We start from the raw sequence: 26,546 nt of genomic DNA, 5'->3' as shown, positions 1-26,546 counted from the left end.
TCCCAGCCAAACTAGAACACGGAAAATGGATGCTGGCCTGGATGTGGCCAGCCAGGGGATGGCTGGGGCCGGGGGCAGGTCCCCCATGGCTGGGTCAGGCGTTGCAGGCGGACGACCTGCAGGTAGCTCTAAGCCTCCAGGGGGAGCAGTGTTAGGGACTGCAGGTGGATGGCCTGTAGAGACCTCCAGGCCTGCAGGGAGAGCCAGGACCGCAGGAGGTGCCTGGGTAGCAGGTGGCTCCTGGGCAGAAGAGGGAGGCTCCTCCCTCAAGGCTGGACAGGGCGCTGGAACACAGGCAAGAAGTGGCAATGGTGGGGGCTCGTTGGACCACCTCTCTGGGGGTGGCAGCAGGAACCCCTCATCGAGCCACTACATGGGGGGGATGGCAGCACAGGGACTGGGTGGACGGCTGTGGGGCAGGGACAAGGTAACAAATGTAACAGCGTCGCACAACAAACGATTACCGACAGGGTAAAGAAATGACAGCTGAAGAAATGACAGAACTAAATACAAGGCCCAACGAGACAACACAGAAAAGGTGGCATAAGCACAGGTGAATGACATGGACTAATTCACAAACAAGGAGAACTCCAAAGAACTCCAAATAAGGGCATGACACCCACAAACAATGAAACCAAAACTAGAACAAGGACTGGAACAATCCCACTAGGCTGGAATTGTTACATCATGCCGGTCATCTCAGCACAGAAATGTAGTTTAGGGTTTTTGTTGCATACTGGGGGGTCAGGATCAATGAATCCCGGGACTTCCACTCTTCCGGGTTGGGGTCAAATTGACCTGTTTGGGGTGTTGTGACCCTCCCCCCATCCCCTCATATCTACTCCCCTGTGTGCAAGCCATTTTTCCGTCTTGATGAAGATGATGGAACATTCAAAGCAAAACAAGAGTAAGGACAAAACAGGGGTAGGATATAAGAACATATCCCAGGCCTTGATTATCCCCTGGAGCACAGTCACATCCATTATTAGAAATAGAGAGAGTATTGCACAACTGTGACTGTCTAGAAAGGGCCGTCATCAAAGGAGGAGTGTTCAGACCAGTCATTGAAGCCACCAAGAGCACTACGACAACTTTTACAGAGTTACCATCTTCCACAGCTGGGAGACACTGAACATGCAACAACAGCACAGGTTCTTCACAAAAGTGGTCTTTATGAGAGCATAACAGAGTGAACAGCTCACATTAAAATCTCAGCCACACTTTGCCAGAAGGCATGTGAGAGACTCTAAGACCAAGTGGAATTAGATTGTATGGTCTGATGAGAACAAAGTAGTGTTTTTGGCCTGAATGCTAATAACTATGTTTGGCTCACCCAACACTGCACATCATCCTGAGAACACCATCCCCACTGTGAAGCATGGGGGTGGCAGCATCATGCTTTGGAAATTCTTCTCTGCATGCGGGCCTTGAACGCTTGTGAAGATTGAGGGCAAAATGGATGCAGCAAAGTAAAGAGAAATCCGGGAAGGAAACCTGCTGAATTCTGCAAGAGACCTGGCACTTGGGAGGAGATTCAACTTCCACTGGAACATAAAACCAAAGCCACTCTAAAATGGCTTAAAACAAAAAGGTTCATGTTGGGACCTGAATCCAATTAGTGGACAGAGTTGAAAATTATTTTGAGTCCCCTTCCAAATTGACACACTGTGGCTTGAGCAATTTTGCAAAGAAGAATCAGTAAAAATTGCTGTTTCCCAATTTTCCACTTTATAGACCTTATACATTATAGACCTTTTTGTGTTGATCAGTGGCAAAAACTCCTTGTAAAATTAGGCTACAATAAAATTTGAAAAAATGCAAGGGGGTGAATAAGTTTGACAGCCACTTTAAATAACACCCTGTTATGTCACTGTTACTATATGTAGTCTGTCTGACTGGAGAAAGGTAATGTTACTCATCATCTGAGGTGAAATTACATGAAATGATTACAGCTAGGGAGCAAAACATACATCTGGTTTGCTTTTCTTCATCACGTTTATTGATTTCTCTTATTTTTTACAATAAACATGAGCAAAAAAAAATAATAATTATAATATAAATACAACACCAGCAAAAAACAAAACAAATCAAAAGACAATAAAATGATCAGCCATGATAAGCCATTTTCATTTGGTTGAGACTATCCCAAAATGTTTCAAATGATTTCTGCCTTAGACCATGTTATTAAGGTGCCTGATTCTATACATTTTGCTTTTCTTTTCAGGAGGACCTTCAGTGAAAGTTGTCTTACTGCTTCAGAAGTGAGTTTGAAACAAATCGGTAGTTTACACTAGTTTTTGCACATGCAGTGGTCACAGGCATGTATTATACTTTTTGGGGATAAATTCTTAGCAATTGCATAAAATATGCTGCTTTCTGTTGAATCAGTGTAGCAGATCAAACCAATTTCAGACAACTCCCTTCTTACATAATCTTGGGGCCCATATAAAGATATTCTCTGATCACCTGGAAGAGTAGCCAGCAGTCAACTGAAAACGAGTGGAGCTTTCAGCAGTGCAGCCATTCAATATTGCTAGGTTAGAAACAAGAAAGATAAAGATGTCAGACTGACAAAAAACAAACAAAAATGTTCTACATTCAACCATACTTGGTATGTGTTCAACTGTCAGGTTTTCTTTAGTCTCATTCAGAAATCTGAGTTTACAGATACAAGTCCTACCAAGTAGCACCACTGTCATAGTACAATCCAACGCTAATAGGTTATTTCCTCTTTCCAAAAAATTAACAATAAAAATACTTTATCTTTTGAAAACAAAACCAGTATGTGTTTCTATTGTTGAATCTTTAGAATACCTAATGGCAGATATATAACTGAATACCTATTGTATATGTGAACATAATACAAACATGTTCTTTCTCGTTTCACTCTCTTGATGATTCCTGTTATTCTATATTTGTTACAGCCATTTCTAGAATACATACACCATACAGCCACACAGGAAATACATATATTGCTTTTTGAAGAAATCTCCAAATTATCATATAAAACGGATATATGGAGAATGAGAAATTAAATAACATTTGTGACACTGGGGAACAAAATATCTGTCCACCAGGAGGCACTGTTGTCATTTTGTGAAACCTACTCATCCTGTAACATCGATCTGAATGAATAGGACTGCTCATTAAATGACATTCATACAACATCCTTCTGAAACATGTTTGCAATAACACCCTATCTCATATAAATATCTGTGGTCTGATAGTTACAGCATGATTATTTCATACTATTAAATTTTGAATTAATACATTCATCTTTGGTTGGAGGGAATGTCTGTAATCTAACATGACTAATCTTGTATGCAGAATAGAAAAGCATTTGTTTTGTATCTGTAATCTACACATAAGTAAATGCATGACTGCACACCATGGATACACATTTACTTGTTGAATTGATTGTGGATGGAATGGGCTCAGGGGACAAATATCTTGTGATGCAACATTTGTTACGCTGATAAAATTGTGATGAATACACTGAACAGAAAGTAACTGTAAAACCAAGCAAGCAGGCATTTTTTCCTCCTGACATCCTTGTGTGTGTGTGTGTGTGTGTGTGTGTGTGTGTGTGTGTGTGAAAATCCCCACAAGAACAGTAAAACAAGTAATAGGTTTAGGGTTAGTAGAGGTTAGATTTGTGGGGTTAGATTTAGGTGGTACACATTTTGAAAGAGTGTGTCTGTGTGTCTCCAAGGGCATTTGTATGTGTGTGTGTGTGTGTGTGTGTGTGTGTGTGTGTGAATCTGTGTGTGTGTGTGTGTATATATGTGTGTATATGTGTGTGTGTGAGAGAGAAGAAAAAAAAAGAAAGAGGGAGGGTAAACACAAGAAAGAGGGACTATGAAGAGTGGATGAAGTGGAGTGTCTGTTCTGGATTATCTGACCAGATTAAAAGATTAGAGTGAAATTTAGCGAGGCAAACTGAATGGAGCAGGAATGCTAAGGAGCAGGTAGCACTAGCACTGGTCAATATTCTTTCACAATGCATGCGGAATACATGTTCAACATTGAGTCTGATAAATTTTTTGGGTAAATTCGCAGCATGTATTTTGCATCTATCAAGCAAAATAGAGTATTACTGCTAAATCTTGACGATGTTATTTCTGAGGCACCACATCAACCAACAATGAAGAGTGTATCAGTACACACCCTATACTGACTGAGAAAACGTCCCTAAAGGTCAACCAATCCTGAATTTGAGTGAACAGATGCCGGTGTTCTAAAAGTATTGCCATGACGTGGTAGCAGGATCACAGTCACACTGGCACAGTGTCACAGCCAAGGCCAGGTGTCACGGTTCAGCATTGCTTGGTCAGATCTACAGATTCCTCAACTGATGAACAGGCTTGTTTCATTATGTGTACCCAATCAAGTCAACAGCACAGCCATGGTATCTGTGCGAAAGAGCATTGAGCGACATGGGACGGCACGCTGACAAATCCTCTTTTAATGCACATGCTCAGTTTGTTAGAGTTCTGTCTCCAACACCAAGGTTGGTCTCTGGCACCCTGAAGAATGTAGTGGCAGAGAATCCTACCTGAATTAAAAGGAATCAAATCACTGTTGTCTGCAAAACAGACCTACAGACATTTGGATGAATGTAATCAGAAATGTTGGAGGCAGCCTTGAACTTAAAGTTGGTCTAATAGTTTTGAAATAGAAGTTTCAACACATGTAGAAGCATAGACTCTCCATTTGTACTTTTCCACTAAAGCATCTCCTTTTTACAGGAAACACTCAAACCAGTGCAAATCTATACAAAATAGACAAACAGCATCCATAATGAATATGTACAGAAAAGGATGAAATAGAAAGCTATAAACAAACCACCTATCCCTTACTGTTAAGCTGTAGAAAGTCAGCAGTGTACACCAACCAGGTACTCAACGTAAGAACAATGTGTACATATATATTCATGTTATGAAAGCCTAATCCAAATTATAACTATGATACACAATTCAAGTGTTAATGACTACAAAAAAGGTCCTGTATGATGGGCAGAATGCATATGACGTGTGACTAATGAATATTGCACATTGCATATGCAACTTCCCGACCTACAATATGGAATGAGTCTTGCAAATGGAATGTTGTCTGACAAACACACACACACACAAACACACACGCTCAAAGCTCTTGACCTCTATAACTCCCCACGTTGGAGATGCGATCTTCATCAATCTCACGTTTCATACACACAATGGCTGTATGGTCCGTCCTGGTGGCCATGGGTTTAACATAACCTCATTTATAATTGACACATAGCAGAGCAGTGAGCTGGGACGAGGCCACTTCCCACACTAAAGACAATACAGACATGCAAAAGGACTCCCTCCCGGCCTTCATCCACCAACATGTCTTTTCATCGTAGGTATTAGCTGTTGGATTAATAAGTGCAACAAAACAGACACACTGACATAAGAGTATGATATACTGTATAATTACATATACTAATTTTGTGGTCTGTTTTCTGTATATATGTATTTAGAGGGGCACTCCATGGGGGAGGCAGTGAGAAAGGAGCGACAGTAAACTGGTAAGAGGCTTTGCTTCTCCTTGCAAACTTTGAAATCATACATGTTTATGTCCTCTATATCTCCTAGGTAGTCATGCAGTATAAATAGACCTCATGTCAAACTAATTTACAGAAAACCATCAGTCCCCAAGCTCACACACAGAAAGAGACAGAAATACCAGTCTTTCTACTCCACCATTCTGACATCATCACTCCAGTGGACGTGCAGTTCCCCAACATCTAGGGTGAAGGGACGCTGTAAACATATTCTCTTCCTTAGACGGTGTTCATTCTATTTCTGTGTGTGTGTGTGTGTGTGTGTGTGTATGTTAGTGTGTTTCTGTTTGTGCGTGTGTGTGTGTGTATACCTGTGCACAGAATGTGGGTGGGCTTGAATGCAAGAGAAAGAGAAAGTAAATTTAGATCTAAGTGTTGATCCTCAGTTTGAAAGACACTTTTCCAGCAAACTTGTCTCTTTCACTCCCAGGAGGAATGCTGTTGGAGATGATCCTGCACTCAATGTTGACGTCTTCGTTGAGGGTGATGTTGAGAAACTTGATGGCAACCAGAGGCTGGGAGTAGTTCACCTGAAACAGGACAATAGATACTTAAGGTCAATATAGATTTAAATGTCTTAACGTGTTGAAAGCCCAGGCTTATTCATGGGTAATAACAATATAATAATGTTGGATCAGTAACATGAGATATACTGAACATAAGAGTCTGTTTATGCTGTAAGTGATGACTTCTGAGGATTGCCCTGTTGGTATTGTGGGATTCTTACCTGAGCTTTCTTGCCATAGTAAGGGTAGTACATTAGGTTAAAGGTGCCATTTTTAGGGTAGTACGCCAGCTCTCCAATTTTCTCAGAGTCTTCTTTCTGCAGAGACAGATTATCAAGATTATTGGATCATGTAACAGCATCGTCCATCTGAAGCGTGAGGGCAATTAGTGGAGAACTACCCAGTCTGAAATCAAGGGTAGAAGGGTATCAGAAATATACACTACAGTGGCATCCTTACCCATTCATCTTTGCCAATTTTGTACCTCTGAGAGTGGAGGAACAGAATGGATGGTAACAGAATTGAAAAGAAGAAAACAACATACACATAGGGTATGAAATGATCACATGACATCATAACATGCAATACAAACAAGCAAAGAAAGACACAGACATAATGGAAGGTCAGGGGTCAGAGATCAGGAGTAGGAGTGCCTTCTGTAATGGATGCACCACACTGGACCAACTGAGCTAACCAATCAGTTCAGTAAATGTAGCAATTATATTAGTCAAGGGAATACATGGTCAATGATTCCATATTGGTGATATTATTGATAGGATTCTTATTTCCAACAAAATGTGCTGTTTCTCCATTCATAGCCTGGCTTTTTTCACGGGATTCATGACGATTAGTTAAGCAATCATGTGACACAAGTCAACGTCAGTCATATGTCTATATAAGGTCCCATATTTCAAAGTGAATGTCAGAGCAAAAACCAAGTCATACTAACCTTCCGTAGCCTTCCGAATTGTGTCAAGGCATAGATCTTGGGAAGGTTATAGAAAAAAATACTAAAGCATGAAATGTTCCAAGGAACACCGTGCTCCCCATCACTGTGGAATGGAGGGAGTTTGGAACCACCAAGAAGGATCCCAGAGCTGCCCGTCCAACCAAACATAGTCACTAGGAAAGAAGGGCCTTGGTCAGGGAGGTGACCAATAACACGAAGGCCAAAGAGCTTCTGGGTTTCAGTGCAGAGATGTGAGACCCTGCCAGAATGACCGTCTGCCGCACTCAACCGATCAGTCCTTCATGTTAGAATAACTAGATGGAAGCCACTCCTGAGTTAAAGGCACATGACATGTACCCAAAGGACTCGGAGAGCATGAGGAACAATATTGTTCTTATTGACTTGTGGTGAAAACAAGTTAACGCTCATCACCTGTCTTATACCATCCCCACGGTGTAGCATGCTGGGGCATCATTCTTTGGGGGATGCTTCTCAGCAGTAGGGACTGGATGACTGGTAAAAATTGAGGGAAGGGAGAAAAATACAGAGAGGTCCTTGAAGAAAACCTGAACCCCCCCAACCCTAAACCTTTATGCAATAAATATTGTAAGGACTCCAGTTACTACAACTAAACCACTGCGAAATACTGTATATGTCCTATGTTTTAAATTGGCATATGCAATATGAAATAGTGTTTTTTAATAAAGCACACTGCTCTTGCAATTTACTCATTTTTGACATTGGAGACCAATCCCATGAGTAGCGCATTTAAGAATATTCAGAAGGACCTACGGTATGGTCTGTATAGACTAGAAAAGGGATTAATACTGTCAGTGTGGAATCCTGAATCCTCTTTTGCTGTGTGGTCTTCTAGGTTGATTAAAAATTAACTGCCTGAGGCACTCCAGTACCCGTGTTACCTGGCCCTCACAGTAACGAGTGAAATTAGAGTAAGACACATGATGGGAGTAAATTCTGCGGGGACTCAAGGAGAGAGAGAGGAAAAGAGAGAGAAAGGCTCACTTTCGCTCCACAGGTGACAAATGGAGCCTGACCATCCGTTCCTGGCAACATCCCAATGACCTACAAGGACAGAGAGATGAAAAGACAGAAAGACTTGTGTTAAAACTTGAGAGTTTAACCACCACCCCCCACTAAACCCCTACTATTCATTTTCGTAATTCTGAAGATGATAAAACGGTTTATAAATGTTTTTTTGTACATCGTTGGTATTGTATTTTGCAGACTCCCAAACATTTCCTTGCCTCCTCCCACTCTCCCCAAGGAGTGTTTCCAATCCACACCCCAGGCGTCCCCCTTCCCAGCCCCCTCCCCCCCTTTGCTGTACCCGGTTCAGCTTGATGATGATGCATGGCTTGCCGTCCACGTATCCATAGGTTCGGTCTTCGAGGCCAGAGCATACTTCTAGAAGTGTGCGATTGAACTGGCAGGACCGCTTTGGGTTGTTCTTCACATCACCACTGTCGGCCTGAACAAAGTACTGGTCTGGTTTGCACTCATCATTCTTCTCAGCCTGCAGAGAGTTGTTGTAGGCTGGATGGGAGAGAAATACAGTTTGATGTTGTTTCTCCCAAAATAAATGCATTTACGTGAAAGATGGGTCAACCAGCTGGTAGGCCAGGGAGCTTTACAATGGCAGGGATGAGGGTTTCCCCATGAGGTGAACCAGGACGTGAGTCACTCTGACAAAATGTGTCTGTGTATTGACCGAAATGTAAATATAGAGGGACGGGCAGACACACTCACGAGAGAGGAAGTTGTCCAAGGTCTTGGCGTACATGTCCCAGCTCTCCGTCATTTGGGGGTTATAGATGATCTCCATTGACTCTCCCCGAGGTCTGATCATCATGCCTGCAGACGAGAGACAAAGAACGTGGGAAGGGCTTTTGGCCTGAAGTATAGCATTACTATGTGTGACTGTTTAGGGTGTTCATGACTAAACAGAAGCAGTGGGCGGAGAGACTTGACAAAGTGTATGTTTGTATTTTGAGGTTTAAGGGTGTGAACACGTCTTAGTATGTGATATTATTGATATTATATTTATAGGCATTATTATTATATTTATAATACCTGGTGTGCCAAGCCTGTCTTGCCAGGTGGGTTTGTGGTCGTCCAGGGTCTGCAGCATGACGTACATGGTGAGGCAGAACATTCCAGCTAGGAAGATGTAGAACACCAGGTAGAAGAGTAGAATAAGGCCTGGAGAGACAAGATGTGACAAGCACGTAAGCACAATATTAATTTCATATATATTCTGTATTAACCTCATACAGATACAGTATTAGACTCAAACATTTACTGTATTGACATGATACAGATATAGTATTAACATCATACATAGACTATGTTAGTCTCATACAGACACAGTATTAACATTAAACAGATACAGTATAGACCTCATACAAGACAACATTGAACCAAATATGGCCATTCCATTACCCATGAACAGAATAGGATACCTTAGAATGAGGCAAATGTTTTAACAAACGCTGAAAAGATGAAAAGGCCTTGTAGAGTAGGTCGTATGTTGTCTTTAACTTACTCTACCACTCAATCTTTTTCACACTGCTCCAACTGAACATGTGAAAAGAAACAACCCAAGAATCAATCCAGTGTACCTCCAACCCAAAGCCTCTACTTCCTCCAGTAGGGACTCATGCTTTCTTTTTCTCAAACAAAGGTATTTTACGCATTATGAAACAAATTGTCTACTGGATATTAAATTGGCATCTGTGTATTTTCTGAAACATTGTTGGGACATAAAAAGATACGTTCATACATGTCTGTGCTCTTCCAATCACTCACAACCTGAGCACACACACCCAAAACACACACCCACACACACACCCCTTCCCCCAGCAGGTAATGATTAATGCAGGGTTGGATGTCTAGTCTTTGTCCAAATGAATTATCAAGTAACACTAGCATTGGGGGAGAGAGCTGAGAAGAGGGGACGGTGAAAAAGGGGGGGAGGAGGAATGGAGACAGAAGGTAAGGAGAGTAGAGAAGCCCCCTGGAGATTAGTGGGTCAGGGGATTATGTACAAGTCTTATGGACACAAACCATAATGGAGGCCATATGGTAACGTCAGCGTTTGATTTCAAGCGAAAAGCGGTTGTTTAAACAAGTGGTTCTCACTGGTTAGGCCTCGGGATCCAAAATGAACCAGATTGTCTCAGTTGTGACCCAATATTCACACAATTATTACATATATGGATTCCTTTATGCCACGAAAATTTTGTAAATATATTAGACAAGGAAACAACAATACCACCATTTTCATTGCCAATAATGACATATTGTTCTTATTCTTGATGAAGAATGTTGGAGTGTGTTTGAAAGCATAAAATCTGATCAATAATGTTTCTAATATTTTTATGAAGTCATTATTTAATATATATTCAGGATAATTTCTAAACACTTTCCTGGTATTAGTTGTTTATTAGTTTCCTGTTATTACTCAGAATAACTTCCCTGTGGGATGCTGGCCTTCTAGGCAGAGTTCTTCCTCTGTCCAGTGTCTGTGTTATTTTGCCCATCTTTTCTTTTTATTGGCCAGTCTCAGATATGGCTTTTCCTTTGAAACTCTGCCTAGAAGGCCAGCACCCCAGAGTTGCCTCTTCACTGTTGATGTTGAGACTGTTGTTTTGCAGGGTTCTATTTATTAAAGCTGCCAGTTGAGGACATTTGAGTGTCAAACTAGACACTCAAATGTATTTGTCCTCTTGCTCATTTGTGCACCGGGGCCTCCCACTCCTGTTTCCATTCTGGTTAGAGCCAGTTTGCGCTATTCTGTGAAGGGAGTACTGCACATCGTTGCCCAAGATCTTCAGTTTCTTGGCAATTTCTCGCATGGAATAGCCTAATCTAAAGGCCAATTTTATTGCTTCTTCTATCAGCACAAACGTTTTTAGCTATGCTAACATAATCGCAAAAGGGTTTATAAATGATCAATTAGCCCTTTAAAATGATCAACTTGGATTAGCCAACACAACATGCCATTGGAACACAGGAGTGATGGTTGCTGATAATGAGCCTCTGTACCTCTATGGAGATATTACATAAATAATCAGCTGTTAGCCATTTACAACATTAACAATGACTACACTGTATTTCTGATCAATTTGTTCTTATTTAAATGGACAAAAATTTGCTTTGCTTTCAAAAACATGGACATTTCTAAATAACCACAAGCTTTTGAACGGTAGTGTATTTAGATATAAAACTATTATTTTGGGTGGAAAATCACTTGCCACAATGTTCATACAGGGCATAACTTATGTGAAAAAAGGGGAGTTGGCTGAATCTATCAGCAGCCCCTACATCCCATTACTTGGCACTCTCAGCATAGCTTGAGGTCCATCCTACACGGTAGGTCTGCAATATCTCTGCTGGGTGTTTCCTTGTGCGGGAACACCACCCCTGGGCCCTGTCAAAAAACACCATGGGATATCCCCCTGTCAGCAGGCTTTGGGCCCTGGGCCTCACATACTGGCCAAGCTTACAGAGATCCATAACCAAATGGCAAAGGGGAAGCTGCTTCACAGGATACTGTTACAAACACCGGAGCTCTGTGGTGAGTGAGAGTGAATGTATATGGTTGGTAGGATCTCTGTTGAAATGTAGCCTCACAGAGGAGTCAATGACAACAGCAAAAGGGCATGGTGCAGGTTGGTGTGGGATGGGATGAAGAGATGGAGGTATGTACGGTAGGGATGGGGTGCTGTTGCACACAGTGTGTAGGAAGGAATAACCCTGCAGAGTCATCCCTGATACTGCACAGGCTCTATGTTAGCCTGGCACCGGTCCAGCCAATGCAGGGATGGACTGACATCACTGATCATGACTTCACTGCTCTGCCTTGATGGTGGGTCATGACGCCAACAAATATCTTCTGTCCAGTTCCACAGAGAGTCTACTGACTGTCCTGTCCAACATCTCATCAACGGTACCCCCCCCCCCCCCACTGACTGTCCTGTCCAACATCTCATCAACGGTACCCCCCCCCCCCCCCCACTGACTGTCCTGTCCAACATCTCATCAACGGTACCCCCCCCCCCCCACTGACTGTCCTGTCCAACATCTCATCAACGGTACCCCCCCCCCCCCACTGACTGTCCTGTCCAACATCTCATCAACGGTACCCCCCCCCCCCCCCCCACTGACTGTCCTGTCCAACATCTCATCAACGGTACCCCCCCCCCCCCCACTGACTGTCCTGTCCAACATCTCATCAACGGTACCCCCCCCCCCCACTGACTGTCCTGTCCAACATCTCATCAACGGTACCCCCCCCCCCCCCCCCACTGACTGTCCTGTCCAACAACTCATCAACGGTACCCCCCCCCCCCCCCACTGACTGTCCTGTCCAACATCTCATCAACGGTACCCCCCCCCCCCCCACTGACTGTCCTGTCCAACATCTCATCAACGGTACCCCCCCCCCCCACTGACTGTCCTGTCCAACATCTCATCAACGGTACCCCCCCCCCCCACTGACTGTCCTGTCCAACATCTCATCAACGGTACCCCCCCCCCACTGACTGTCCTGTCCAACATCTCATCAACGGTACCCCCCCCCCCACTGACTGTCCTGTCCAACATCTCATCAACGGTACCCCCCCCCCCCCCCCCCCACTGACTGTCCTGTCCAACATCTCATCAACGGTACCCCCCCCACTGACTGTCCTGTCCAACATCTCATCAACGGTACCCCCCCCACTGACTGTCCTGTCCAACATCTCATCAACGGTACCCCCCCCCCCCCCGCCTCTCCCTTTTAACCCCATCAAAAAAGAAAGTTCAGAGCAAAGAAGAAAATGGTGGGGAAGAATAGGCCGGCAGTGTCTTGCGCTTTCCCTTTCAGGATGGTAATATGCAAAACCCTTAAAGAGGTCTATTTAATTTAGTACGTTTCATCAGGATAGTATTCAAACATCAATGAATAAATGCGGATGCTGTTTTGAAGCTGTGCTATCAAACAGAGGCTTTGAATGGAAATTGTGGTGAGGACAAAATAATATGCATGTGCTATGGCTATTTTTCATATTCATGTCCTTTTGAAATTGCCTGGGGATCTAAGAAATATTACCATAATGGCTTAACACACACACACTCACACACACTTGCATGAAAGAGTAGTGCGACTGAACTTCTACCCTAATATGTCTTGTTGGCTGTGGAGGGCATCAGGGAAATTTAAAGACTATTATATGCGGTCTAGGGTTTGGATCAATAGGCCCAGCCCGTTAATGAGGTATATATGTACTAGGTTCATGGATCTCCTATATGCTATATGCGTTTTGGCTAGCTACAGAAATAGCCTAATTAACAAGTCTTATGGAGTGCAGCTTAACCGGGCCACCAGTCCTTAAAGCACCTGGAACGCGCTGAGCTGGATGAAGAAGTGCATTCTGGGAAAATCGCTACAGTCAACGATCACCCCACAGTAGGCATAATTTACTTTCTGTGCGTGCTGGAATATAGTGCAAGGGACACTATAGCACTCGCAGAAATGAAAAATGCAGGATTGTCGTGTGAGTTTGAAATCATAGCACTTGTTTTCAAAAGAGTTTATATCAAAATCATTCTGATAAAATGCAGTGTAATCAGTTCAAATAAATGCTATGAAATTGATGTGCAGTTTGATTTGTGGTATTGAAACTGCTACTCGGAGGGTCAACCAATGAAGTCATTAGATTGGGATTACATCCTGCGATGATTTACTCTGCGATGGTAAGGGCTGGGGGGTTGGAGGTGATACAAATAGAATGTGGCCCTCAGCTTTACCCAGATTAAAACGCCTCAATGTCATTACAAAAGAGACATATGTGTCCATTTCTGGTTCCACGAACATTTGAGATATTTTTGGGATGGATGTGAAGTCATCGTTTAAAATCTCAGATGTTAGATTACATTATCTGATGTTATTTTTGATTTTGGTTGTGCAGATTATACTGCTGATCTTGGCATTTAGCAGGTGATATAACTTTTATCACATTCAAACTTCACAGAGTCAAAACATTTTAATAGTGATTGTTATTAAACAGTCTATAATTGAAATACATTCTACAACCCTCTATTTTTACAGTTTTTGCCGATTTGAGTAAATTACAAGCTTTTGCCGAATAAAAATGTAACTATTTGAAATAACAACTGCCTTTGCGCCAGAAAGCAGGTTGAAGTAACAAAAGTTGAATTTGAACCATTCTACTGTATCCTTTAAAATGAGCACTGTCATATTCATTGAACCTGAAGAAGTTTCACTACCTCCACCCTTGTCTAGACGCATTGCGCAGGGAACTCCGAAGCATAAATGAATACATTAAGAAAAGTAATGCTGGCAACATTTCACCAGAGCCAGCAGACGCTATCCACACCTAATGCCGCATTTGAATTTCAGCACCGCATTTTGGACAGCGACCAATTTGATTACCTGAACCTTCGTTAAGACAACGTCTTTACATTGCGCAACATAGGTTAGGCTATGTCAAAATGTGCTCACAAATTTTGTTCTACATTCTGCTTGGTCACATTCACAAGCGCCCAAGAAGCACAAATACAAGATGCTCATGATATCACTGTAAAACCTGTGGCTAATTAGGTTTTAGAGGAAGAGCAGCCATCTCTGGTACTTTGCTGCAAGCAACCATGTAGGCGGACTCACCCCAGCTGCTCGCTGTCCTGCCACAAAATTCCCGTGTCCTGGGGTTCCATATGAAGTCCTTCCAAGTACTCTTCTCAGCATCCTTCGCCATTTTTCCTCGATTTCTTTAATCCACTGACTGTAATCGGGCTATATAGCCTAATCTAGGCCTAACAGTTGTTTGTGTGATATGTTAAATATATCAGGGTCGCTCTGGAATCAGATGGTTGACAATTAGTTCGAGTGCAGAGAAACGCTTCAGAGCGCACACATAGAGAGCTGCTTTGAAAGGATAGAAGATCCGCCGGCTGCGTGCTACTGTATCTGATTACAGTTAATGTATATTTGTCGATGGTGGTGTTGATACTACACTCAGCACAAACCCGCTATCTGCCCTCCCCCAGGTCTAGTCCGCATGCCGCAGAGTTTTGATGAGTGATGCAGAAATGTGGTGATACTGCAGTAAAGGGCTCTCTCCCCCTCTCTCTCCCCCTCTCTCTCTCTCTCTCTCTCTCTCTCTCTCTCTAACAGCCTCTCCCTTGCTCACCCTCACTTACGCCTTAAGCCTCACCCCTCCCCAACCCTCACAGCCTCGGAGGAGACAGCCAGGGTCCCCTCCTCCTGTCTCACCAGAGGACACCAGCAGCCAACCAGCTTCCCTCTTTAACCAATCATAATGCCCCTTACAGGCGATGTGGCTAAGTCAACGCCTACGCGAGGGTCTGAGTGACAAGCTTTCCAGCAAATTACATCAGCTATGGGGATTCCTCCTGCAGCTCCAGCAGGTGTCTGAAGATGGCGTGCCGCTCGTGTATTGGCATTTGAACATAGCTCATATTCACGGGCATCCATATCTGAATGAAAATATCTCCTCCACTCAACCACCCCTCCCAGATTCACACACTATTGAATAATGCAGATTCATCGGCGATTTGTTCCCAGGCAGCCTTCCGAACCTGGCTGTTACGCGAGAACCAAAGAGGAGGAAGAAGTGACACATGAAGCTGCCACACAATATCAATACAATGCTTATTGACAGACAGCTGGGGACTGGATATCTGTGGTTTTGGTAATGGAATTCACTGATAAAAGAGGCTTTCCATTTAAGGAGAAGCAGGATGCACATTTACATCCTTTAGTGTTCTGCCACTGGTATCCATCCACATGTTAGTGTGCTGCTCGAATGCGTGTACAGGAAATTCTATATGCTATTAATATTTCTATGAATCTCAGAGACTGGTGGTGTAACCGGGTGAAGTGAATGGGAATGGCGCCCTCACTTGGAGATCTAACACATTACAACACGTGTGTGTAACAGTGGTGTTAGTGTGCTCTGGGTTAGAATCCCGTTAAAATGCATTCTGGCTGTCCACAATGGTTTTAACTGTAGACAATTTCAGAAAATTTTACATATGCCAGTAACCGTTTTACCAGAGACAGCCAAAATGTACCTGAAACAAAATAAATGTGGATAAAGCAAAGCTCCTCTATCATGACATAAAACACAAACACATGCAAAAATCCTGTTCATTATATAAAATGTATTTATTTGTTTATTTAATGACGATATCAATGCGAATATAGCACTACAGTGATTTCCCAGGTACACCGTATCTCACCATATCAGTATAGTATGGCACTCATATAATGGCCACTGTTTTAGTCCACATTAAAATCTGACAGTTTCTGTAAACTTGTTTGTAAATTATGCCTAAGTTATCAATTGTTGTGATTAATACAAAACAAAACAATATGATTACTTCGTTTATCTGAAATACAATTGGGCACACTTTGTAATGGTTTTGGGACAGAACCCAAGCTTTGACATTGTTATCCGTGTAAGAAATTCCTGCATGCATTTCCCTCACCTCCTAAACGTGGCCCTCATCTCTGTGTCTCCAAACTAACAGGTGATAATATCCTCGACCACCTAAAATTCATCGGTGGTTGGTGCAATGTCACCGCAACATTTTGGAGCCTTTTTCACCGGGTGAAACTGGAGCTGTACAGGTGCTGTACTAAATAAACAACAACAACAACAACCAGAAGACATTCAGGTGCCAGAATACAAATACAGAGGGACTGATTCATCAAATGACACATATCATCTCAAGGTGGCTTTTTCCATAAATAAAAACAAGTAACAATAACCACAAAAGCTGTAATGTTATGTAACGTAAAGTGGTTGTGACAACCGAAACTGTAATTTAATAAACAACATTAGTAGTAGTAATAGTTGGAGATAGCAGCAAAGTATTTCAAAATAGGTCTAAACAATGATCAAACTGAGTTGTTCAAAACTGTACATAAATAAATTGTATGTAGAAAAGGGCATAAATACAACAACCGTATGTACTTCTAAACAATGATCAAACTGAGTTGTTCAAAACTGTACATAAATAAACTGTATGTAGAAAAGGGCATAAATACAACAACCGTATGTACTGCTTAAAGGGTATCTTGCATAAATACGATACGACATTTGTGAGACTGTGCCTTTGTCTTGAGGGCTTGTCATTTATTGGTAGAATCATACAGTAATGTGTGACCAGTTGCAACAGATAAAGTACCTATTTCTTCAAATAAAAGTTTTTATACATTATATGCTACATTATATTTATTGATTACAAGTATGAAAGTGGAAATAATTGCTACATTTTCAATACAGTTTTACATCTATTTACAGTAGTATATAGGGGATTTGTTTCTTTCAAGCATAGGCTGTGTTTTTGTGCAGGTTCTTCCAGCATTATGTTAGATGTGTTTGATGAGGCACTGCCCTATTATCTGCTGTCTGTGTTAACAGTTCTGATAAGGCACTGCCCAATCTGCTGTCTGTGTTAACAGTTCTGATAAGGTACTGCCTTATCTGCTGTCTGTGTTAACAGTTCTGATAAGGCACTGCCCAATCTGCTGTCTGTGTTAACAATTCTGATAAGGTACTGCCCAATCTGCTGTCTGTGTTAACAGGTGTGATGAGGCACTGCCATATCTGCTGTCTGTGTTAACAGTTCTGATAAGGTACTGCCCTATCTGCTGTCTGTGTTACCAGTTCTGATAAGGTACAGCCCTATCTGCTGTCTGTGTTAACAGGTGTGATGAGGCCCTGCCTTATCTGCTGTCTGTGTTACCAGTTCTGATAAGGTACTGCCCTATCTGCTGTCTATGTTACCAGTTCTGATAAGGTACAGCCCTATCTGCTGTCTGTGTTAACAGGTGTGATGAGGCCCTGCCTTATCTGCTGTCTGTGTTACCAGTTCTGATAAGGTACTGCCCTATCTGCTGTCTGTGTTACCAGTTCTGATAAGGTACAGCCCTATCTGCTGTCTGTGTTAACAGGTGTGATGAGGCACTGCCATATCTGCTGTCTGTCTTAAGGCTGATTAGGCTGTGTAAATAGGTGTGTCTGTGTGTGGTTTTCTGTAGGCCCATCATCAATATGTTATTGTGCATGACCAGTGTTATTAGCAATACTTTTTTAACAGTGATCTTTTTGTACAATTCTGTGTTGAATAAATTAAGTGTACAGTATGATTTGAGTGTGCAGCATGTGCCATCTTTCATAATATTCACTTTTCAAAGGATTCCCCAAGCAACACTTTCATATTTTTTACACAACCACAACATGATATTTCAGCAGAACTTTTCATGGTGTACTGATATAATGGAATCTCCAAGATCTATGTTAAAATAGGACAATCTCACATGACTATCTTCACATGATTAACTGATAGGGTTTTATACAATACTGTCTGCCTGTTCAATGACATGCAGGAGATGACACACTAACTATGACTTTGAGTTCACGGTTGAGATATGTTTTGGCCAACTGACATGTTTCAATATGAATGTAACCCTTACACTGCCAACATATTGCTATAAAATTGCAGAAACGCTGAGAAAGTCTGTATATTTACATTACAAATACGCAAACAGATAGGTAGTATTTCCGTCCTCGATCATTATAACTTCATCTCCACAACAACAATCTACTGATACTCAGACAACAAGGCAAACCAAATATGCAATGTTTCGATGTTTATTTAAGGATCCCCTCCCGCTTCGTTTCCAATGGAGAATAGGAGTTCTTGTGTGTGCGTGCATGTACGTGTACTTGAACATGTATGCGTGTCTACGTATGATGTGTCTTGCTGAGGATCAACCTAAAATCTCATTCAAACTCTCCGTCCCAATCACCATGTACCACAGGGGAGCGAGAGAACTAATGGAAACCACGAGGTAATGGAAACTGTCATTTTAAATCAGGGGAAAGTTAGGCCAATTAGTTGTTCGTATAATGTCAATACTACCCCTTTTCATTTGGTCTCAATAAAGGCTGAGCTTATTGGTGTTTAAGAAATGATAATGGATTTAAGAAAGGGCTTGTAAGATACTAAGACTACAGTTCAACAAGTCCCACACTACTGATTGATTGTACGTATATCTCTTGTTGGTTCCATCTTGGATTGGTATTTCTATCAATAGAAACTACCCATCTTCTTGCATCCCTTTATCCAAGTCACACCCTATGTTGTTCACTCTAGGTAACACGATTTGTTTTCAAATGTTCATTAGCTTTATGGTCCACACATCTAAACAGCTTAGTAACTTTGTAGACCTCGTTTCGGCTCCACGTGATGTTTGTCTTACCGTATGAGACCACGCGACTCCCTCATCACTCTCATGCATACTCTCTCTCTCTTCTGTGAAGGTCATGGTAAAAACACGGTCACCGCGAAGAGAGAAAACCCTCCCCAATCATCTTTTTCTGTAGAGGGTGATTCATCTCTTTCTACGTGTAAACGTATGTTTCACCACAACTGCGGGCCAGCAGCCCTTCATTACTACATGGTCCTAGTCCCTGTCTTACAGCTGGACCTTCACTGCCCTTAGATGGCCGTGTCCCACACCACAGCCTGGGGCCTCTGACAAGGGGGCGTGCCCGTTTTTCGGGGCTCAGGGGTCCGTCTCCAGCTGGGCAGGATGGGCATGCTGTCCTGCTTACACAGGCTCTTGTCTGGGCGCCGGTGCGCTTTGATCTCCTTGCACAGGCAGCGCTTCCTCTCGATGACCTCCAGCAGCTTGCCATCCCTCTGGGTCTGAGCTGTGGAGGCCGTGGCGCCCCCGGTGGCTGGAGGCTGTCCCTGGGCCAGCTGGGCCAGGTGCTGGAACTGCAGCTGGAGGTGGTGCTGCTGCTGCAGCTGCTGGAGCTGGTGCTGCAACTGGAGCTGCTGCTGGTGGAGCTGGAGTTGGTGCTGCTGTCTGGAAACACCCGGACTGCAGGGCGTCTGGGAGGACAGGGACGCCCCGTGCAACTGGTCAGGGAGGGAGACAGGGAGGGAGGGAGACAGGGAGGGGGGCAGGGAGAGAGGGAGACAGGGAGGGAGACAGGGAGAGAGGGAGACAGGGAGGGAGACAGGGAGGGGGGCAGGAAGGGAGGGAGACAGGGAGGGGGACAGGGTGGGAGGGTGGGAGGGAGGGGGACAGGGAGACAGGGAGACAGGGAGGGAGGGAGACAGGGAGGGGGGCAGGGAGGGAGGGAGACAGGGAGGGGGACAGGGTGGGAGGGGGACAGGGAGGGAGACAGGGAGGGAGGGAGACAGGGAGGGAGGGAGACAGGGAGGGAGGGAGGGAGGGAGGAAGGGAGACAGGGAGGGAGGGAGGGAGGTTGATTTAAGTGCATGAATGGGTTTTGCATGAATCAAAATAGGCGCCGCGCCGTGTTCCTGTGAACACCGGATCCCTGTGGTAGTATTGAGGGCCATGCTTAGCAACCGACACAGGAGCCATCAGAACATGCACCAAAGCTCGCCACCAGGCGGCACTGTGACATCGTCTTAGAGCCGGTGGCTCCCCGCGGTGTGCAAGGGAGGGTCAGGCAGCACACACTGACGGTCTCTGCAGCACAGCACACTTGAACTGCGTCAAGCGTTTCAGACGCAGCCAAGTGACTGGGCAAAATGCGACGCTATTGGACAGCGGTTCAGCGCTCCGAAACATTGTGGAGGAGCATCCTCCTCACATACGTCAGTTCGAGCAACGCTCTCCCCTGGACTTACTCTATAAGGCTGCTGGCCACAACCTTATTCTGCTCACTGAACATACTGTATCTCCAGGCTATAAATAGCTCAGAAGGAGGGTTGTTGCTGGGAATAGAAACAATGGCCATATTCTTACAAATAATCCCAATAAAATTGCACAACATGTATAAATGATAGTTACAACAAAGACCATTGCTGTTAGATGAATCATTATTATAATAGGTATTATTCACTTGACTTAGTGCCTCTCGGTGGGGCAGGCTGCTTTGCCTCTGAACGTCGCTTCCGACCTGCCTCACCCCAGAGGTGGATGATGAGCGACCCAAGCGACCCAGTTCTGGAACACAGAAAAAACAAGCACTGGTCAATGAAGGTGTAACAATATATGGATGATGCTTCGTATGTTGTCCATCTGGTCAGGGAGAACAGCTGTGGATAAAATGCAGAGCCTTGTGTACTGGTAGTATATGCTGGGGAAGGAGTGTGTATGCATATGGCTCCGCTACTATTCACAGCTCTGATACTATATAACATACCTCTCTCTATGCTGCCACTGATGAGCTTAATGCACATAACAATGATGTGAGTGTAGATTTAATACATGCAGGTAATGTGAGTGTAGATTTAATACATGCAGGTAATGTGAGTGTAGATTTAATACATGCAGGTAATGTGAGTGTAGATTTAATACATGCAGGTAATGTGAGTGTAGATTTAATACATGCAGGTAATGTGAGTGTAGATTTAATACATGCAGGTAATGTGAGTGTAGATTTAATACATGCAGGTAATGTGAGTGTAGATTTAATACATGTAGGTAATGTGAGTGTAGATTTAATACATGTAGGTAATGTGAGTGTAGATTTAATACATGTAGGTAATGTGAGTGTAGATTTAATACATGCAGGTAATGTGAGTGTAGATTTAATACATGCAGGTAATGTGAGTGTAGATTTAATACATGTAGGTAATGTGAGTGTAGATTTAATACATGCAGGTAATGTGAGTGTAGATTTAATACATGCAGGTAATGTGAGTGTAGATTTAATACATGCGGGTCATAGAATCTGCAGATAAATCTGCTGACATGGTCTCTTTCCTAAAGCATGCACCTTAAGCTTTTGTGTGCTAGTTAAACCTGGAACAGACATTAAAACAGGGCAAATCTGTTAGTAGCAATACGCAAAACAAAATGCAATTTCCCTGGATTCTCTGAATCTTTTAATTATATTATGTACCCAAATATGAAGTTCCCCAAACTCTTTGCAATTATACTTTGAGAAACATTATTCTTAAAATTGTTGCACCATTTGCCCGTGCAGTCTTTCACAATGCTGTGATCCTCTCCCAATCCTCATTTCTGACATCAAGTTACTGACCTGTTGCCAGTTTACCTAAGTAGCTGTGTGATATTCCACCGGGTTCGTTTTTTAGCATTACACAACTTTTCTAGTCTTTTGGTGCCTCTGTCCCAACTTATTTGAAACGTGTTGCTGGCATCAAATTCAAAGTGGGCATATATTTTTCAAGAAACAAAAATTATTCTCAGTTTCATCATTAAAAATGTTGTCTTTGTAATATTTTGTATTGAATATAGGATTTAAATGATTTGCACATCATTGCATTCTGTTTTTATAAAAATGTTATGCAACATTTTGGAAACAGGGTTGTAAAAAATAATATTCAAATAAAATGAGCAGCAATGATAACGATAATAATGATAATAATAATGATAACGATGATAATGATAACGATAATAATAATGATAACAGAATATGCAGCAGGAAATAGAATCAGCAGTAATCCTAGTACATACATCTTTACACTGACTGAGTGTGCACATGTGTGCCTGTTTATTCGGGTGAGTGCGCGCGTGCGTATGTGTGTAACCGGTCAAGCAGAATCATGTAGGTGGTCAGATGTTCCCCAGTTTCGGAGGTTGTGGATTGAGTCTCTGAGCCCCTTAGTACAAGACCCAGTGCTGTGTTGGAGTATACCAATCATAGGCAAGTGAACAGCACACGGCTCGGGTGAGAAGGGACATTCATCGATTCTGCATGCTTTCGTCCGTCATGGTTTTGCATTGATGTCCTGCAAGGCATTCTGGGAGCACAGCCCCATTGACATGCTGGGCCGTCTTTACCTCTGGAGGGCCCTTTGGTTGTGTGCAGAGCATTTTCCAGGATTCTCTTGATCATTTAGAGACTATGTTTGGAGAGGACCCAAGACGGCATGTCAAATCTCTTCAGTTGCCTCAGGGAGTTGAGTTGCTGTTTCACCCTCTCGACAACACGGCTGGCATTGATGGACCATGACAAGTCTTCGGTTATGTGGACACAGGGGACCTTAAAACTGCTGACTCTCTCTACTGCAATCCCATTGATGTGCTTCCTGAAGACAATCATCTCCTTTGTTTTGCCGACGTTGAGGGAGAGATTGTTGTACTGGCACCACGTATGCTTACCAAGTTATTGGTTATAAGGCCTACAACTATGACATCAGTTATGAACTTGATGACTGAGTTGGTGTCGGACATAGCCTGAGGACACACCCATGGGGGGGTCCCAGTGTTAAGAGTCAGTTAGGATGAGTTGTTATTAACAATCCTCATAGAAAGTGTTCTGCCCAATCAAAGTGCCAAGTATCCAGTTCAATAGGGTGGTATCCAGGCCCTCTAAGCTTGGTGACGAGTTATGAGGGAAAAATAGTGTTGATCGCTCAGCTATAGATAATGAAAATAAATCTCATATGGGTGTTTCTCTTCTCTGGGGCTGTTTGATTAGTGATTTAAAGGGCATTCTACTTGGATATCTTGTGGCAGTAGGCAAATTATAGTGGATCCAGTGATCCTGGCAGATTGCCTTTGATGTGGTCCATAAAAAATCTCTCAAAGAACGTCATGATGACAGGGATGAGTCCAACTGGGAGCAGTCATCAAGACATGTTACATTGGTTTTCTTGGGTACATAAGACAATGGGGATCTCCTTCAAGCAATCAGAGCAATTTTAGAATGGAGTTGTTTCATTAAACACCATGCAGCAAGTTTTGCTTTTATGGTCTGTGATGCTGTGTAGTCCTCACTACATGCATCATGAGTCGGAGTTGTTAAAAATAGATTAAAGATTGAGTCTATATTGGCTTTTGGCCTCTTTTATAGATTTGATGACCTTGTATTTTCTAATCTTCTATGTGTCAATTGCAGTGGCGGCCAAGAAATTACAAAGTAAGGGGTGGAGCCCAACTCATGTTTGTAAAATCAACATGTTTTTTAAATGTAGATCCTTTATTGCAAATGATGTTACAAATTCTTAGAAAAGAGTTGCAAATGAGAAGTGAAATCTGTTGTTAAAAACAAGCTTCTCATTTACCTTCTACTCTGTCTCAAAGCTATGGCGTAGGGCATAACGCCCAACGCTGGGATTGCATATCAATTGCTTGCCTATAGGGGAGGGCTGCACCAATGATATACTGGGGATTTGATCATGTGACTTTTACAGCACATTTTTAATGAACTACTTTAGGGCATTGAAAGGAACAACTGGGTCTCTACTCATAATGGCAGCTCTCTGTATCAGGTATAGCCTAGACGGCGCCAAAAAACAAACAATATTGTCACTGAGTCAGTATCATTATGGCAATAGCATAGGGTTAGTAAAAGAGAGATTGAACAAGAAAAAAGGTACATCTGCATCAAACAAGCTGCAGCACCAAAGTAGGACAGGGGAAAGCAATAAGCTCCTAACTTGAAAGGAATGGAAGAAAGCATGCACACTTCAGGAATACTTGGCAAACTTAAGCTAATTATTAGCAGAGCTCTTACCCAAAGCTAACATATTATACTGTTAGACTGGGCTGAAAAATTTGACAAACACACTATCAAGTTCAACTTTTCAGCCGACATGAAGGGGTAAACCGAAGAATTAGAGCACCAGGACTGTTCTGGGATTTGGGAATTTGGACAAACTTAAAGTGCAAGCAGGACTCTCTTCTCACTATAATGCAAAGTAAAAGCTAATTCAATTGATCATTTTCTGAGTTTTGAGTATTCTTTATCTTGCAGTGTATTTTGATGACTTACGTGCGCTTGTTGTATTGCCATCATTCGAACACCTTTCAGCTACAGTATGGTTGTCATTGCTAGCAACTGCTGAGATGGCATCCTGGCTGTAGCTAACTAGCAATAAAACCTCACCAGCAATGTTAAACGAGGGATTGTTAAGGTAGGTTAGTCTATTAATAACCATTATGTTTCTGGTTCTGATTATTTATCCCAAATAAATAAATATATATACATATTATATTTTCTATCAAGATGCCATATCATTGGTTATGGAGTTAATTGGATCTATATTCCATTGCTGACATATGTCATTATGTTGAACATATGTCACATGCTGGACACTGCCAGTATTATTTATTATTGCCCTGCATGTTAACGGAGAGAAAGATTAGTACCTATTGGTTTTATTTATTTGAGCAAAAAATAATTGCTTAAAGGGAGCAAAATACATGTCTGTTGATATAAAAATTCTGCCACCATTTGGCACCACTTGTACTACACAGCCAATCAAAAGCCGCCATTGGTCCCAGACACCGGGTCATTTGTGTGCTTTATAGTGACATTGAATGCTGCAAAATTGCTTTCAGCAGGATTTGTGTTTCTCCGCTTATCCAAGGTTTTTTGAATGGTATACTATATACACAAAAACATTTGGTGGAAACAATGTTACCCAACCATTTCCTAATGAAGCCTGTGACTACTAATGTATGTATTTCAGATGGATTCTGGATGAATTATTTTGGGCTTACCTCCGTTACGGCAGGCTGGGAAGGTTTGGCAGGGGAGGGGGAGGCCCCCTCTAGGCAGTGCTCGGAACCCCAAGGACCCCTCCTCCATCCCGGCTACGGATTCACTGTGGCCCATCCCCCTCCCTCCTGTGAAGCGTACTGGGATCCCAGAGTGGCCTCCGCCTCCACCTCCTCGTCCAGGGCCCAACTCCTCCTTGTCCATCCTGAGGAGGGCATCAGCACTGCCGTTCCATGCACGCCCTTTATCCTCTGAAAGGGGAATGTCAGAATGGAATTGTTGAGTAAGCGTATAATGATTGTCTATTGACAGCACAATGACAGATTATACTTCACTTGTGGTCTAGGGAATGAGAGTAACCAATGATAAAATGGGACATTCATTCAAAACCATGACGCCTCCTATCATATGACATTAACTTACTTTCAGTCTCTGTATCTCTGCTACCATGGCTGAAGGACAGTTTTCTCTGCATGGGCCAGTAGGACCCGTCATCCCCAAATCCACTGCTGTCCCAGGGCATAAACCCAGCCTTCCCCTGGACTGGTCCAGGCACTGTGCTGCTTTTGGAGGCCACATCCCCATGACCCTGGAGGTGTAAGGAGGGCAGGTGAGACCCTCCTCGTAGGCTGTCGTACGCCGGGGGTCTGCGGAGGCCCATTGAGGGGTAGGTCCAGAGCAGGGGACTGTCTGAGGAGGGGGGCTTGTAAGCAGGCAGGCCGTGAGGAGTGTTGGAGCGGTGGAGGTGGGGACGAGAGCTAGGGCGAGAGTGGGAGGTGGTGGAGGAAGAGGACGGGGTCGGGGTTGAACTGGCACTAGTCTGGGATGAATGGCTGTTGGTGGTGGGAGTGTTCTCAGCCTGGGAAGAGGAGGAGTGGGACCCGGCTTCTCTGTCCCGGTCTCTGTCTCTCTCCCTGTGTCTCTCTCTGTCGCTGTCCCGGTCTCTGTCTCTGTGATTGTCCCTGTGACCGTCTCTCTCTCGGTCC

The 26,546-nt window shown here is 43.2% G+C and overlaps 3 protein-coding genes across 4 annotated transcripts in view; 1 reads left to right on the top strand and 2 right to left on the bottom strand.

The window, feature by feature from the left end:
* The first annotated feature begins 25 nt into the window (after nucleotides 1-25).
* Nucleotides 26-2,239, top strand: LOC117594758 (alanine and glycine-rich protein-like). Its single transcript, XM_034293490.1, has 2 exons — nucleotides 26-427; nucleotides 2,225-2,239. The coding sequence occupies exons 1-2, from the start codon at nucleotides 26-28 to the stop codon at nucleotides 2,237-2,239; spliced, it is 417 nt and encodes a 138-aa protein (XP_034149381.1).
* Nucleotides 1,977-15,226, bottom strand: atp1b2b (ATPase Na+/K+ transporting subunit beta 2b). 2 transcript variants are annotated; one of them, XM_010893456.4, is made up of 8 exons: nucleotides 14,733-15,226; nucleotides 9,137-9,265; nucleotides 8,813-8,917; nucleotides 8,394-8,599; nucleotides 8,069-8,128; nucleotides 6,556-6,582; nucleotides 6,318-6,413; nucleotides 1,977-6,120 (listed from the first exon to the last, which is right to left on the bottom strand). In XM_010893456.4, the coding sequence occupies exons 1-8, from the start codon at nucleotides 14,821-14,823 to the stop codon at nucleotides 5,959-5,961; spliced, it is 876 nt and encodes a 291-aa protein (XP_010891758.1). In that variant the 5' UTR covers nucleotides 14,824-15,226; the 3' UTR covers nucleotides 1,977-5,958. The 2 variants fall into 2 exon arrangements, with proteins under 2 accessions (XP_010891758.1, XP_010891759.1); XM_010893457.4 differs by lacking the exon at nucleotides 6,556-6,582.
* Nucleotides 15,227-16,232: 1,006 nt separating this feature from the next.
* LOC105023951 (neuronal tyrosine-phosphorylated phosphoinositide-3-kinase adapter 1) overlaps nucleotides 16,233-26,546 on the bottom strand; it is a 44,172-nt gene continuing 33,858 nt past the window's right edge. Inside the window, exons 5-8 of the mRNA XM_029120663.2 lie at nucleotides 25,984-26,506; nucleotides 25,563-25,811; nucleotides 20,986-21,089; nucleotides 16,233-20,026 (exon numbers count right to left, since the gene is read on the bottom strand). Of these exons, the coding sequence (XP_028976496.2) occupies nucleotides 19,601-20,026; nucleotides 20,986-21,089; nucleotides 25,563-25,811; nucleotides 25,984-26,506 (1,302 nt within the window). The 3' untranslated portion in view covers nucleotides 16,233-19,600. The remainder of the gene's footprint in view (nucleotides 20,027-20,985; nucleotides 21,090-25,562; nucleotides 25,812-25,983; nucleotides 26,507-26,546) is intronic.

Source organism: Esox lucius, chromosome 7 (assembly GCF_011004845.1).
Source record: "Esox lucius isolate fEsoLuc1 chromosome 7, fEsoLuc1.pri, whole genome shotgun sequence".
NCBI lineage: Eukaryota > Metazoa > Chordata > Actinopteri > Esociformes > Esocidae > Esox > Esox lucius.
This window is presented reverse-complemented; position numbering and strand designations above follow the sequence as displayed.

What these genes read in the sequence shown, in the direction of transcription:
- LOC117594758 (XM_034293490.1), top strand. Translation starts at nt 26, where the DNA reads ATGGATGCTGGCCTGGATGTGGCCAGCCAGGGGATGGCTGGGGCCGGG.
- atp1b2b (XM_010893456.4), bottom strand. Translation starts at nt 14,823, where the DNA reads ATGGCGAAGGATGCTGAGAAGAGTACTTGGAAGGACTTCATATGGAAC. An exon ending in TTGTCACCTGTGGAGCGAAA is followed by an intron (nt 6,583 to 8,068) that starts GTGAGCCTTTCT and finishes CTCCACTCTCAG; the next exon opens with AGGTACAAAATTGGCAAAGA. An exon ending in AAATTGGCAAAGATGAATGG is followed by an intron (nt 6,414 to 6,555) that starts GTAAGGATGCCA and finishes CTGTCTCTGCAG; the next exon opens with AAAGAAGACTCTGAGAAAAT.